The sequence below is a fragment of the Drosophila bipectinata genome, chromosome 3L (assembly GCF_030179905.1).
Source record: "Drosophila bipectinata strain 14024-0381.07 chromosome 3L, DbipHiC1v2, whole genome shotgun sequence".
Taxonomy (NCBI): domain Eukaryota; kingdom Metazoa; phylum Arthropoda; class Insecta; order Diptera; family Drosophilidae; genus Drosophila; species Drosophila bipectinata.
Window position 1 is genome coordinate 3,127,756 of NC_091738.1, and position 14,336 is coordinate 3,142,091.

The window sequence follows — 14,336 nt, forward strand, 5'->3', positions numbered from 1 at the left end:
TAAAAGCGAAACCTTGGCTAAGAACGACCGAGTTGTAATAAAAAACAATCTCGTGTCAAACAATAAGCAATGTTAATCTTAAGAACTGTTTTATGTGTCTTGTTATCTTTCTCATAAAAGGAAGATAGTGCTTTTCATAGCCAGGAGTATGTTATGACTGTGGAATAGACCAAGACTATCACGATTTGATTATTTGTAGTCCTTTCTTAACTCATTTACTCCGACGCCCGCCTGCAGATTTCTTTTTAATTTCTCCTTAAGATCTGAAGACTTCTGTAGATGGTTGCAGTCACTGACCTGGTGGAATATCACGTGTCCTGTTTCCAAACCAAAACCACAACGTCGGCAATACTAATGTCAATTTGTCAGGCTACCAAATCAAGGCACACAGCAAGTAGGTACCGCCCCACACTCCCGGTCATGCTGCCTCTGCTGCCCGGTTCTGAAGATCCCGGAGATTCTGAAGAGTCGTTGTCGTTGTCGCATGATATATGAGCGCCCTGCCCCGTTTGGTTGTGCCACAGACGTAGCTGGTTGTTGCTTCTGCTGCTGCCGTAACCGCGCCCATTAGGTTCCAAGCCCACAGCGTCCACTGGGAGAAGTTAGACTAATATGCTATAAGGGTTGTCTATAATAATAATAATAATGAAAATTTTTTTTCTTAAATAATCCCATTTCATATGTGAATTCTTATCTATTTTTATAAGTTAGTCAGAAACCATAAATACATCTCACGAGAAAAGTTCTATGAAAGCTTATCTAAAAATTACTCATACGACCTGTGAGCCACAAACAACAGATTTATTTAACATTAATTTATATCTTATATCTTATATCTTTTTATCTATAGAAAATAAAAAATATTTATCTCGGTGCACACTCGAACTCAAGCCGAGTCTTAGCCGAAGTCGAGGCCGTTGCCGAAGCCGGTTATGTTTGCCGCCCGACATCGGGGGCAGAGAGTGCTGCGCGTCGGCGTTTCGGCCTGTTTGCCTCTCCGCTTTGCTTGGCCATTTGTTGTTTGTATGGAGTCGCTCGTTTTTACGTTTTTGTTTTCATTTCCATTCGCTGTATTCTCTGTGTGTGTGAGTATCTGTGAGTGCGAGAGTATCTCTATCTGGGCAATATCGGTTCGGTGGCAGTACGGCGCTACTCGGCAGCTCACTTCCCTGAGACTCTCTGTGCGGTTAACTTCGGCTTCGCGGGCATGCGCGACTGGCTTCGAACGCGTGGAAGTGGAGGAAATTATAGTAAGCCAGAAGTAAAAACCCGTCTCGCTAAATTCGTCGACGTTTGTGTGCCTGGCCTGTGTCTATCTCAGTGTCTTTTGTTGTCAATGTTTTGAGCCCAACCCGGGGCCAGAAAACATTGCTTTTCATCTGAAAAGTTTCTTCAAGAATTATATAAAAAACACACATAAATTGTGCTAAACTAGTGTGTGGGTGTTTTTATTTTATGTCCAAAGTGATAATCAATGATCTGAATAGATCTTCTACAAAAGGAAAAAACACGCGCTTAAATCGATTCGTTTGCTTATCAAGGCACACGCTTATAAATTATACAATTCCCAACTCTTTAACAATCTGCTCTCTTCGCAAAGTTGAATGGAATAAATTTAATCTACTTTTTGCATGCTACGTGACACTAAATAAAGTGAGTTTCTTCGCCAATCCGATCTGAAATCGGAATTCTTTATTGTTTACATTGATATAGGAATATAGATTATTTTAAAGGAAATGTAAAGCATTGGATCTGATAGTTACAAAACATTGATAACAAAACTCTATGATTTTGTATACATATTTTTTTAGTTTTATAAAACGTGCTAAAAAGTCTTTTGAATTTCTTGAAGAAAATATGAAATTTTACGTGACTAGTGTTTATTTTTATGTAAAACATCTTCAGATATACCTTTTAAATCTGGGCTTTGTAATTTTTATTTTGGAAGGTCAGAAATTGTTGTTTCAGTAAAGAATAAATCATCCAACTGGCGGGAACTTAAAATCAACAAGTTTATAAATATATTTAATTAATATATAAATAGTACCTATTTTTATTTCCCTTATTAAAAACCCTTTTTATTTTCTTTTCTTTCAGCATGTTAATATTAAAATGTTCTAAAATGTTCCGCTCCTTATGGATGCTACTGCTTCTCTCACTCCTAACCCTAGAAGGCCCTGTGCCCTCGCAGGCTCTATTGGCCAACATGGGTTACAAGACCCAATCGAATGGGGAGTTGCTGGAAAACGATTCGCGCTACATCTCATATCAAGGTAGGTGGCGGTGTGGATTATCAAAAAACTAAACGAAAACTGTGTCAATTGCAAGGCAATCAATCAAGACGGGCCACTTGAGGGAGCTGGTAAAGTGCTTAATTGTAAATTGGGTTGATGTCTGTCAGAGTTCCAAGTGGTTCTGGGCGTGAGAGTCTGCACTCGATTGCGCAATGGGGAGCCAACAGGTGGCCATATGCCATATCCAACCACCCACCCACCGACTGCATTTGTTTGTCCGGCTCGTCAACAATGATCTTGATTTTTAAGGAATTCCTCAGTCAGTCGTTTGTATGACACCTTTTTATATTCGAGTATCTGAGTATCTGTGGCTTTTAATCAGAAACAGCTCAGTGCTTTGCATTTTGTATAAATATTTGCTCTTTTCCTCGTTTTGCAATGGAATGTATCTTCGAGACAGACTCGAAACGCGTACTCAGCTCAAAACTTTTGTTGACAATGATTTTAATTTTTGTATGGGGTTTTTACCCCAACTAAATGAAGTATTAAAATTCAATGGAAACTTTTTGTTTACCCGTGAAAATTGAGAGCCCTTCGAGTCAGGTTAAATATTGCGAAAGGCTGTTCGAATGAATCAAAAGTCATGAATTACCCATCCCAGGAATTGGGTCAATTAATCGATTTTTAATGAGTTTTTGATAGTGTTGCTTTTATTATGCATTTGTCTAATTTTGGTTTTTCTCTTTCAGATTTAATGTCGAGTGCTAAACGATTTTACGATCCCGAAACGACCTGGTATTCGGAAATGCTGTTCGACGTTTCCAGGAGCCAAGTAATAGTCGGCGCCAGGTAAGAACCAGGAGTCTTATGTTATTATAGTTCTGGCTTCCGGCTCATTTGAGTCACGCAGTTATAGTGAGTCTTACTTTTGCGTCAAAGTCCCGGCGATTACAGTGTAGGAGTCACTTTTTAATTAGCAGTACACCGATAAGTGGGTCATCGTATTTCGTTTTCGTTCTGATAGCGATAGGGCAAACACCCCCAAAAATAAATCTTCCTTAAGCGTTTGTTGGTTTTGGGTTATCAGCAACTGCATTACGTAAAACCCAACGATCCGGAGATAATAAACAGATGCATTGCGTATGAAAAAACGGGGAAGCTCCTACTGTTCTTTGGCTTGTGACGCAAGTTTTCAAAAAATATATATATGCTTGTATATAAAAAACGAAAGTGCACGCATCGCCTTACCGAATCTTGAACATATCAGCAAGCTCGAAACAAAAAACCCCTCATACCCATAACTTTATCTCGAGTACCTGCTGTGGGCAAGGGAATAAATAAAGATAATTGAGTGTAAAAATAAAAATATAAAAAATTAAGGAAGGAAAAAGAGTAGAAGGGGAAAACCCCAGAGAAAAAGGTAACCAAATAATATTGCAGGGCTCTGAGAGAGCCAAAGATTGCCAGTTGGTGGGGTAAAGTACTTTGCTTATTTGTTGAGCAATTTAATATACGAGCGTACGCGTATCTGTATCTGTATCTGTAGCTCAGCACTCGGTTCTTGTAGTTTGCTTTTCATTTACGCGCCGAGAACCCGGGGACTTGGGACTTGAAGTATATTTGTTTCTGCTTCGCATAGATGTGACACCTCTCCTCTATAAAAACAGAAACAACACACCACATAACCGATAAGATATATGTATAGGAACGTATTTGAAAGCAGATGTCTGCCGTGTCGTCATATTGATAAACCCACCAATACGTGCAAATGGGCCTTAACCCATTGCTGCCCAGGGGAAGTCGTTTATCATGCCGTTGTCGTCAATCATTTGTCAGAGTTTTTAAGTTTCTTTCGGTTCTTCGTCGAAGACTTTCCTCCACCCTACTATTTTTCACACTCGTATTTACGAACCTCTGAATTATGCGGTTTCTAAACACATAGTATGTGTGTGCTGGCCAAGATAGTGATATTAAGTCCGATAAAGTCCCTTGCCAACGAAGGCCAGTTGCTCCATATTAATAAATAGTATGTTTGTCTCGCAAGTAGGTGGGCAGATAGGCTAGTGGGCTTTATAAGGCACATAAAATGTAATTTATTTTTATCCGTGTAGGCTTAGTTGATAAAGCCAACTAATCAAAGGGCCTAGACGGGTTTTTCCATTGCAGCAGCCGTTGGGTTTCTCTTTTTTTTTCAAACTTGGGAATCACTATTGAGAACTGTTTCCCAGCTGTAGAAAGTTTGCGTGGGCTAATGTGGAATAAGATGATTTGGGATACAATTCAAAAGAGACCCTTCGATATCCTTTCCAACAAAATATAATTACAACTTCCTGTAACACCACCCAAGGTTAACAATCATCCTTATTAGAGCGGTTTCTTTAAGGCTTCTCGAAAAACAAAAAACCGCTTTGAAGACCCGCAAGTAGTAATCCACCGAATGACCCTCGCAGTGGTTCAAATAAACCACCAAAGCCACAAACGTAAACCATCTCTAATCGCAGACCGCATTTTAATTGTGGCAATCCGCTCGAATATACTGACATATCTAAACTATGTAGTTGGTACAATTGTTTTATGATTTCTGTGGTTGTGGCATTGCTCCGAGAGGTTGTGTGCGGACCTCAGTCTTTTTATTGGCGGATGTCTTGGTGGAGTGGCGGTGCATGCTCCTTGTCTCCGGCCTGCACCACACTTGACACGACTGCAGTCTCCGATTACAGGCAGCCGCCTGTTGACGAACTCTGGAAATGGGAATTGAATCGGATTCGGCGAGGGGAATGAGAACGGGACTGGGAATCGGGAATGGGAATGGAATTGGGACTGGGACAGAGACCTGGGACTCCTTGGGTCGTCTACCCATGTCCCATGACGAGTGACGAGGCAAGTTGGTAACCATAACGTAATTTTCTGTCATGAACAGGGCAAAGCCAGTGAAGAGTGCACTGGTAGAAAATATAGGGAAGTTTCTTAGAAAAACTGAAAAATATCTATATCCTGAAGAAGATGAGTTTAAATAGTTATTGAGTTTTTAAATAAAAAAAAATATATTTCTAAAAGAAAAGTTTTCGAACTTGAGCCTTAAAGGCCTAAAAAAGATACATAGAAGTATTTCAATTTTTTCAAAGTCTCAAAACCCTATTTATGTTGAAGTTTTTTAGGATAATAATTCACCTATAGCTACAATTATTTTCCTCAGTGCTACTAAATTTGGGGACCTCTTGCAACTGGACGAAATTTGATATAGACTGCATTAAAATAATATTCCGTTTTGTTTTCGCTTTCGTTCGTGCTGCAACCTTTTTTGTGAGTTTCTTTAAACATTATCCAGTGCACGCGGACACATTTACGAGCATATATCCATATATAATATTATTTTTCGTAGGGGTCGGCTTAAACGCTGCTGTACTTACATAGTAGTATGTATGTATGGGCTCTGGGCCTGTCGCAAATGGAGCATGCAAATGACCTGCTGGGAAGCATTTCAAATGTTTATGTTTGAACAAAATGTTATATAAACAAGGAAATTATTTTCGTGTGTTGTGCATTAACCATGATATTGTTTTTCAACTCGAATATCACATGGGGTGGTTACTCGCAGACGGGGATCTCCACAGGCAGTGGTTTTTCAGCAGGAAACTAAGTGCTAGAGTTTAAAATATTACAAGTATTTGTCTCCTACGTAACTCGCTGTTCTGGTAATAAATCATAGTTAATTTTGAACGCCCAATAGTTTCGTGTAACTCAATCTTTAAACTACAAGATACAAAAATGCACCTGTGACAGTTAACGTCAGCTCGCCGGCTACTGGAGCACACGGATACCCGAAATTGAAATCAAAATTAATCAAACCATGTTGCAGCAACCTCCGAGGGGTGGAGGGGCGTTTTGTGAACTGTTGGCAAACATTTTGCATATTTCTATTAAAATGCTCTCGAACGGCTCCAGCCTGACAGACAGCCAGAAATTCGAACTCGGCTTGAGTTTGAGCTTGCGAGCCAGGAATGCGGCAGCGTAGGCAGTTATGTAGCAAAAAAAGCTATAGAATATAGACGTACAGTGATACCTCAGAAACATAATCTTTGCCAGATCAAGGCAATAAAAAGTTTGCCATAGTTCGAAGCAACTGTAACTGGGTATTAGTGGAGATTAGCAGTGGCGGGCAGTGCAGCGGCAATTTTAATTACAAGTAACCCATTTCAATGCGAGCAACCAGACCCGGAGCCACCAAAGCCAAAGCCAGTGGTGCCACTGGAGCAGCAGACACAACGCCCACGCACCACCTGAGCAGCGGCGACGGCGGCGGCCACTTGAGCAACTCTTGGGCGACAGGCGGCGACACCGCATTTTTAATAGCCCCTGTCTGTATCTGCATCTCAGGCTAACAGCCTGTCCGGCTCCACTTGCCTCACTTGCTCCACTTGCTCCACACTTGCGCCTCCAGTGCGCTTACAAAGAGCTCTTTTTGTTATCTTGTCGCGGTTGTCGTTCAAATAAAAATTGGCGATGGCGGTGGTGGTGGTGGTGCAAGGTGTGCGAAAAAATATGCGAAATGCGAATGCTCAGGGGTGCTTACACAGTCTTATGTGGATCAGACCATTATGGTGGTTTACGGATATATCGGTTATGCAAATGGGTCATGGCGAATTTTAAAGTTGTGGCGTTACAGTTTACTTGATTTTATAGTTTTGTTTTTATTCCAATTTGGGGATTTATAGTTTACTTGATTTTATAGTTTTTCTTACATTTATATCTTTATTTTGAGAAATAAATAAAAAGCCAGTTACGTTGATTTTAGATGGACTTTTATGCACAAAAAAAAATATAATTTCAGATAAAAAAATCCTCATTAAGATGAGGATCATTCATACGTCTTAATCATTAAGGCCTCGGTGTTATACTATTTTGTTTAATTAAATAACAAGTTAAAGAGTTATTTTTTATAAAGACTCTCTTCCTATCTTGTATTATTGATTACTTTTAACCAATAACAACCTGCCAGATATAACATTTTTGTGATAATTTCCTAGATATCCCCTGAAGCTTAGAATAGATACAGTCATGGGTAGGTTCGAGCAAACATCCGATCATTTCCATGTACATTACCGGGCATATTTGCACGCACGCGCCCCTGCCTAGATAGCGAATTTCAAAGAGTATAGTACTGACAAATACAAATTAAAAAGCTAACAAAACAAAACAAACACTAGATACCAAGTTGAATAGGTTAAAAAAAAACACTATATATATGTATAAGCGAAACATGTGTATCGGCCTTTTTTTCACACCTCAGCAGTAGAGAATATTCGCTGCCGCCGTCAGGTGAGACGAAAGATAAAATCAGGTGAAGCGGTAATGAAATGAGGGGCCCAAGGGGCCAGAGGGGAGGCTTTTGAAAGCCAATGCTAATTGGCAAGGCCGTTGCTTATCGCACTGGGTGGTGGTGTGCCAGTGCTAGATGGTTTGCAACAAAAAACAAAAATAAAAGAGCACATTGAACTTGTCAGTCAGAATCCACGGATTCGTGCTGAAATTAACAGAAACTTTTGGAATTTGGTATGCCTATTTGCAATTCTCATTTCACTGGTTTTTTCTCTTTTTTTAACAAGATTATAAATAAATCAAGCAGAAACGAAGCTTGGAATACCCAGGAATTTTAGGAATTTTATTACAAGATTTTTAAGAAGAAAGTTTATTTTGAAGACAAATTCTATAAGTCTGCATTAAATAGAAAGATCTTTTCCTTTATTGTACTTGTACAAAGTTGCTTAAAATTCTATAATAATTACGTATTTATTCCAAGTGATATTACTTGCTCTTTACTTTTAAAAGTAATGTCTCTATATTAAAAATTTTCCTAGAAACCTAGTTCCATATTGAATTTTTTTTTACTTCCAATAAAGTAAAGATTATTTTTACAACCAAATACCCTATCAACCATATGAGTGGGAACCCCTTAGTTTCGGGGTAGGGCCTCAAAGTGGGCATTGCAAATGTAATCACACCGCTGAGGCCCCACTTGTCAACGTACTCGGGTTTCAGTGGAACTAACACAATCAGCAATAATTAATTTTCGCAGCCGTTAAGTCTAGGTGCGATTTACAGCAGTTGTGATTTTGTTTTTTTTCCAGTGCCTATACCATCTTTTTTGTATTTTTTGCAGTTGGCATTTTTGCAGTTGTCAGACTACGAGGCTTTTGTCACGTCATTTTCACATGGATATTTAAAATGAATTAGTGTCGAGAGGTGTTGCCTGAATGGGAAAGAAATTTCCGGTAACGCCCCACTTCACAGTTCTAATCTCCCCGGCGTTTAGATATGGCGATTGCAGTTACAATCCCATATAGATTTATTGGCATTAGTTTCTTTATTGACACACTAACACGACCTTACCCAAGCAGCTTTAACAAAGTCAATAAATGGCACGTTGTTGGTCAAAAGTGGCTAGAACCCTCAGTAAGTTGATAAGTCCCAGAACAAGGTCCAGTGGCCAAGTCGTGGAAGTTTAAAATACTGCACTGTTTAGTCTTTAAATTAATATTGAAACCCTATAAATATTTGCATCTGTCAATGAAGTGGGGAAACACCTTTTCACGGTTGCTGGACAGCTGCTATTTCGGGAAGGGCGATGATGTTGTTTGATCCGCATATTCGCAAAATGTTGGCGTGTTTATTACCTCATCACGTACCGCTTAAGACGCACACGCAGCGCGTGGATCTCGAGTTACCACCTGAGCTATATATATGTTTTTTTTTTCTTACCTGCAACACGACTGGACGGAGGCCGAAGTGCCACGCGCCTTGTGCCAGCTGCAATCCGACTGATTGATATTGGGCGATCAGGCTGACGATCCAGTATCACATACACTAAGAGAAAAATGCCAGACTATACTTTGTAGAAGTCTTAACATAAATATATCCTCGGGCCACTGACCATTAGATTGGTGGTGGACTGTGGGCAGTGGTCTTTTTACAGCTTGGCGTCGTCTGGTCGGCGGCATTCCTTCTCAAGCCCAAGCACGGCGGCGTTCTCCATTCCAAGCCCCCAACTCCACGTCCAACTGTTGGCCATTCCAACCACTCTTACCAATCCAATTCAAACCACTGGAAAAATGCCGCTGTCCAGGCCGAGATGTAACCATTTAGCGATTGCTTCTCGCGCGCATTCAAATGCACTTGATCTATTGATCTTCGTGTTCGTTTCGCCAAATAAGCGTAGCACAGTGGTTCGGGCTTTAACAAGAAATTATCCACTAATGTAGCTACTTATTTCAATCTATTTTAGAGTCAGACTATGGCTTTTTAAATCAGCCTTCAAAGACGCCCACTGGCGAGTCTAATAAATGCTTTTCCAACTTCTTTGGCAATTGGCAACCACGGTGCCTGGACCAAGTTTTCTTACCAGTTTGCCTTGCAGTTCAATGCTCCGGCGGCCAACCAGTTCAAAATTATGACAGCTTCTTGGGTGAGGGGCAGTGGGGAGGGGCTTTAAGTGAAGCTGGAGCTGGAGCCGGAGCTAGCCTTTTTTGGAGGCAGTCTTTATAACAGTAAAAGGAATTTTTGTATTCCAATACCCGGTACTCGTAGGAAGCCCTTTAAAGAAGGCCATAAAACATAGATTCTTTATTAAAATATTTTATAGTTAAGCTTTATTATTAATTTAATTTAATTATTCATTTTAGGGACACCCTGTTCCGCATGTCTCTTGATCTGGAGCCGCTGCAGCGCGCCAGCTGGGGAGCCACACCGTCAGAGATTGCCATGTGCCAGGCAAAAGGCCAGTCGGAGCGACTGTGTCGCAACTATGTACGCGTGCTCCACAGCTATGGTGAGAACCAACTGTACGCGTGTGGGACGAACGCCTTCCAGCCGAGCTGTTCGTGGCGCCAGGTGAGTGGTCGTCCATAGCTATAGTCGCCAATGTGACGCGACAGTCCCCAGCAAGCTCTAAACTCTCGCCACCAAACTCTTGCAGATGGAGAACCTCAACGTCACCGGCGTGGACAGCGGCGTGGTCAAGTGCCCCTTCCATCCCCAGGCCAACAGCACCAGCCTCCTGCTGCCCAACGGCCAGCTGTTTGTCGGCACAGCCACGGATTTCACTGGCAGCGATGTGGCCATTCTGCGGACGGGTGTGCAGTCCAATGAGGTGAGCATTTTATTATATTTTGTTGTAAACTTAATAGTTTATCGTTTTGTTTTTTGTTAATTGGAAAACACATGTTTTTTTTCTGCCACGGCCCACACTGCGTATTAGTAATTTAATAAAAAATGGTGGCCATTATTGGGAGTTGACCACACTGCGTATGATTAATATTTGAAACTAAATACATTTTAATTGCTTTTGAAACAAAGAACTCATTTCGTGTTGTGCTAAAATTAAATTTAACCTTCTCTATATAGTTTAATCTGCAATTATATTTGAAATCGCAGTCTAATACATTTTTGATTGTCTTTTTTTCAGCGTTTTCTCCGCACCAAGCAATACAACAATAACTGGCTGAATGGAGCCCAGTTTGTGGGAAGTTTCGAGGCCGGAAACTTTGTGTATTTTCTTTTGCGCGAATCGGCTGTGGAACACCTGAGCTGTGGCAAGGTGGGTGTGCACATTACAAGGAAATCGTCCATTATCAGACACTAATATTATTCATTACCCTCAGGTGATCTATTCGAGGATAGCCAGAGTCTGCAAAAACGATGTTGGCGGTGGGCGATGGGCCAAGGAGAACTGGATGTCCTTTTTGAAGGCTCGCCTGCACTGCTCCTTGCCGGGCGAGTATCCCTACTATTTTGATGAAGTTCAGGGCATGACCTACGCCGAATCCGAGTCTGTGTTGTATGCTACTTTCAGAACCTCCGGGTAAGTTCTTGGGTTTTCAACCAAGCCACATATTATAATCCCATATTTCTCTTGTAGATCGAGTATTTTTGGATCGGCTGTGTGTGCCTTTAACCTCAGCTCTATAAACGAGGCCTTCGACGGTGCTTTCAAGCACCAGGAACACGCTGATGCCGCCTGGAAGACAGTGAACACCACGCAACGCAACCAGTTCCAGTGTACCAGCAGCTCCCCCAGCTACGGCCAGTGGCTGGACAGCTCCAAGTACCAGTTGGTAGATCAGGCGGTCCAGCCCATTGGCGGTCAGCCCTTGTACCATTCCAAGCTGGAACAGTTTGGTCGCGTGGCCCTGGACATTGTGACCACAAAGTCGGAGCAGGTGCATGTGCTCTTCGTCGCCAGCAGTGGGAATCATATCAAGAAGCTATCCGTAAAGTATGGAGCCGAGGGAGTCCAGACCTGCTTGGTGGAACTCTGGCAGGCGGACGACACGGGTAGCAGTGCTCTGCTTAACATGGCCTACGTCAAGGTTACTGAGTCGCTGTACGTGGGCACGGATCTGGCCCTCACCCGCATCCCTGCCCAGCGCTGCAGTCGCCACGTTTCCCAGTCGAGTTGTCTCAACGCCATGGACCCGTATTGTGGCTGGAACGAGCTGGTGGAGCGCTGCATGCCCCAGCCTCAGGACTCCTCCGTGTGGCAGCACTGGCATCAGGCTCCCCAGCTTACTTGTCCGGTGCTCAACGCCCCCATAGACGGTGGCTGGTCGGCGTGGTCCTCCTGGGCGGTCTGCCAGCAACACGAGCAGCCGGATAGCAACTGCCAGTGCCGGCAGAGAAGTTGCAACAACCCGCAGCCCCAGCACGGAGGTGCCACCTGCGATGGCATAAGGTGAGTTACATTCTAGCTCAAATAGTTCTTTAAATAATACTCTACCATTTATGATTTGCAGCACCCAAGTGACGAACTGCACCCAACATGGAGGTTGGACAGAGTGGTCTGCCTGGTCGCCTTGCACCCAGACTTGTGGAGTTGCCGTGAAAATCCGTCACCGCACCTGCGGAAACCCTCGACCAGCTTTTGGAGGACGTACTTGTGTTGGATCCGATCGGTCGGAGATTTACTGCCGCCACCTGCCGCCATGTCCTGTGGCGGAGCCGCAATCCGTGAACGGTGGCTGGGGACCGTGGGGCGAGTGGAGTGAGTGCAGTGCTCAGTGCGGCGGTGGCTTCCGGATGCGAAGGCGAGAATGCAACGATCCGGCTCCGCTTAACGGTGGCCTGGAGTGCCCTGGCTGTCGGCTGGACTACGAGGAGTGCAACATGCAGAGCTGCCAGGAAGTGCGCAAGCTCAGCGGCTGGACTCCCTGGCTGACGACGACCAATGTGGGAGGCAATCGTAGCTCCACGGAACCTCAGCTGGAGAAGCGTTTCCGGTATGTCTGCCGCGCCACCAGTCCCGATCCCAGCTCCGTGCGAGTGGCCCTGGCCAAGGAGGAGTCTCGCAGCTGCCAGGCGGACGGCAGTTGCCAGCGACACGGTGACCACGAGGACAGTTCCGACGCCGCTGATTGGTCTCCGTGCAGCGTCAGTTGTGGCGGCGGTACCCAGCAGAGGCAGCGAGGACGCGGCACTCAGAACCGAGCCTGCAACCTACAGGCCTGTCCCTCCGACGACCAGCAGTCATCCAATACCATCGATAACGAAGTGGACCACGGAGAGTGGAGCTGCTGGTCGGAGTGGTCGGCCTGCTCGGTGACCTGTGGCCTGGGACTGCGCAGAAGGACGCGTCGCTGCCTGGGAGGTCACGAGCGACTCTGCCAGGGCCGGGCTCTGGAGGAGCAAAAGTGCGAAATGGTGCCCTGCGAAGACTTCCTAGGCTGGAGTGCTTGGAGCGAGTGGTCTCGGTGCTCCAGCGATGGCATCCGTTTAAGACACCGACGTTGTTTGGTGGAACAGCCAGGTACCATGGAGTGCCGTGGAGCGGAGTTCGAGAAGACAGCCTGCGTGCCAAATGAATGTGAAGGTAAGTTTCAACTGGAAACTAGGACTAAAGGAGTATATTTTTAACAAATACCATAATCTTACAGAAACCCAGACGGCCTCTACAGCCACCCTGCCTATTGTGATTGGTGTCTGCTTGCTGATCACTGTGGCCTGCTGCCTGGCCACCTATCGCTTCACGAAACAACGATTCCTGATCAGTGCTGAGGAGGCTTTGAACAAAACCAGTACAACGACGGCCAGCTTCGATACCTATCCCAACCAGTACTCCAGTCTGCCGACCAAGGATGTAAGTAGAATCTAAAATCAAAGCCAGACAAGACACTGAAACAATGCTATCCTTTCAGTACTACGATCAGCTACCCAAGAGACAGTCCAGCTTCCGGATGCCAGCCAAGAACAGCAATGTGGGCAACGGCACCCTCAACCGGAACACCATGCACCACAACAACACGCCCAAGGTGCTGGCCAAGACCTACAACGACTGCGAAACGGGAACCCTGAAACGACAGTCTGCCCTGAACAACTGCCGGAGCAACATCGACGACGAAAAGTTCTAGAGCGTCCACTGCCGAAGCTCCTAGTGCCATCTATTGCCAGGACCTGGTCCACCGACCATGGAAATGCTATCACCATAATGAAGTTTATTTTAAAATATTATGCAGCTGCAAAATGTTCCTTCTCTTGACTCACATTGAGTCGTTTTAGTTAAGTTGAGGTAGTTTTCGACCTAAGTAGCCCTAGCACGTAATTCATGATAGACTAAGCGGTTATTTAAGCTAAAAAGAGTATTTTATGGTAGTTCCATGGAATATTTCCAAAATTCCACATACTGTTTTCGCATTTCGCATGTATGATTGTTGTGTACATTATTTTCATTCGAGACTGACCGTTAATATTTGCTAAATTAGAAAATTGCTAAATCATCCAAATTGTTTGCCATGCAGCGAGGTTTTCAATATTTAATTATCATTTAATTCACTATTTTATGTATTGTCTAGAGTCCGAACTGACGTAGTCGTGTAATGCTGTAAATTCTAGCAAGTAAGACATCCACATCGAGAAAATAAAGAATTTTTCACTAACCAAAAAAATTATTAATTAATATTTTTTCTATTTTTTCCACCGGTGTTTGGAGGCTTTTCTAATTTTTTAGCTTTTAAAGTTGGGAGAAAACTGCATTTTGCTTGGAAGTCGTGGCGTATGAGGAATTTTTAACAGAGCCAGCAAGTATAGCATACTTTTGGGATGCGCCTCTGCTGG

At 43.5% G+C, this 14,336-nt stretch overlaps 1 protein-coding gene across 1 annotated transcript; it reads left to right on the plus strand.

Moving 5' to 3' along the window:
• The first annotated feature begins 1,175 nt into the window (after positions 1 to 1,175).
• Positions 1,176 to 14,166, plus strand: Sema5c (Semaphorin 5c). Its single transcript, XM_017245024.3, has 11 exons — positions 1,176 to 1,653; positions 2,098 to 2,273; positions 2,984 to 3,083; positions 9,914 to 10,121; positions 10,207 to 10,380; positions 10,696 to 10,827; positions 10,892 to 11,091; positions 11,149 to 11,961; positions 12,023 to 13,095; positions 13,160 to 13,362; positions 13,421 to 14,166. Exons 2-11 carry the CDS (start codon positions 2,099 to 2,101, stop codon positions 13,631 to 13,633), a joined length of 3,291 nt encoding a protein of 1,096 aa, XP_017100513.2. The 5' UTR covers positions 1,176 to 1,653; position 2,098; the 3' UTR covers positions 13,634 to 14,166.
• The last annotated feature ends 170 nt before the right edge of the window (positions 14,167 to 14,336 follow it).

Excerpts from the sequence above, each read along its gene's own strand:
- Sema5c (XM_017245024.3), top strand. The coding sequence starts at position 2,099 with ATGTTAATATTAAAATGTTCTAAAATGTTCCGCTCCTTATGGATGCTA. Across the intron at positions 3,084-9,913 it reads CAAGTAATAGTCGGCGCCAG|GGACACCCTGTTCCGCATGT; the intron begins GTAAGAACCAGG and ends TATTCATTTTAG. Across the intron at positions 10,828-10,891 it reads AACACCTGAGCTGTGGCAAG|GTGATCTATTCGAGGATAGC; the intron begins GTGGGTGTGCAC and ends CATTACCCTCAG.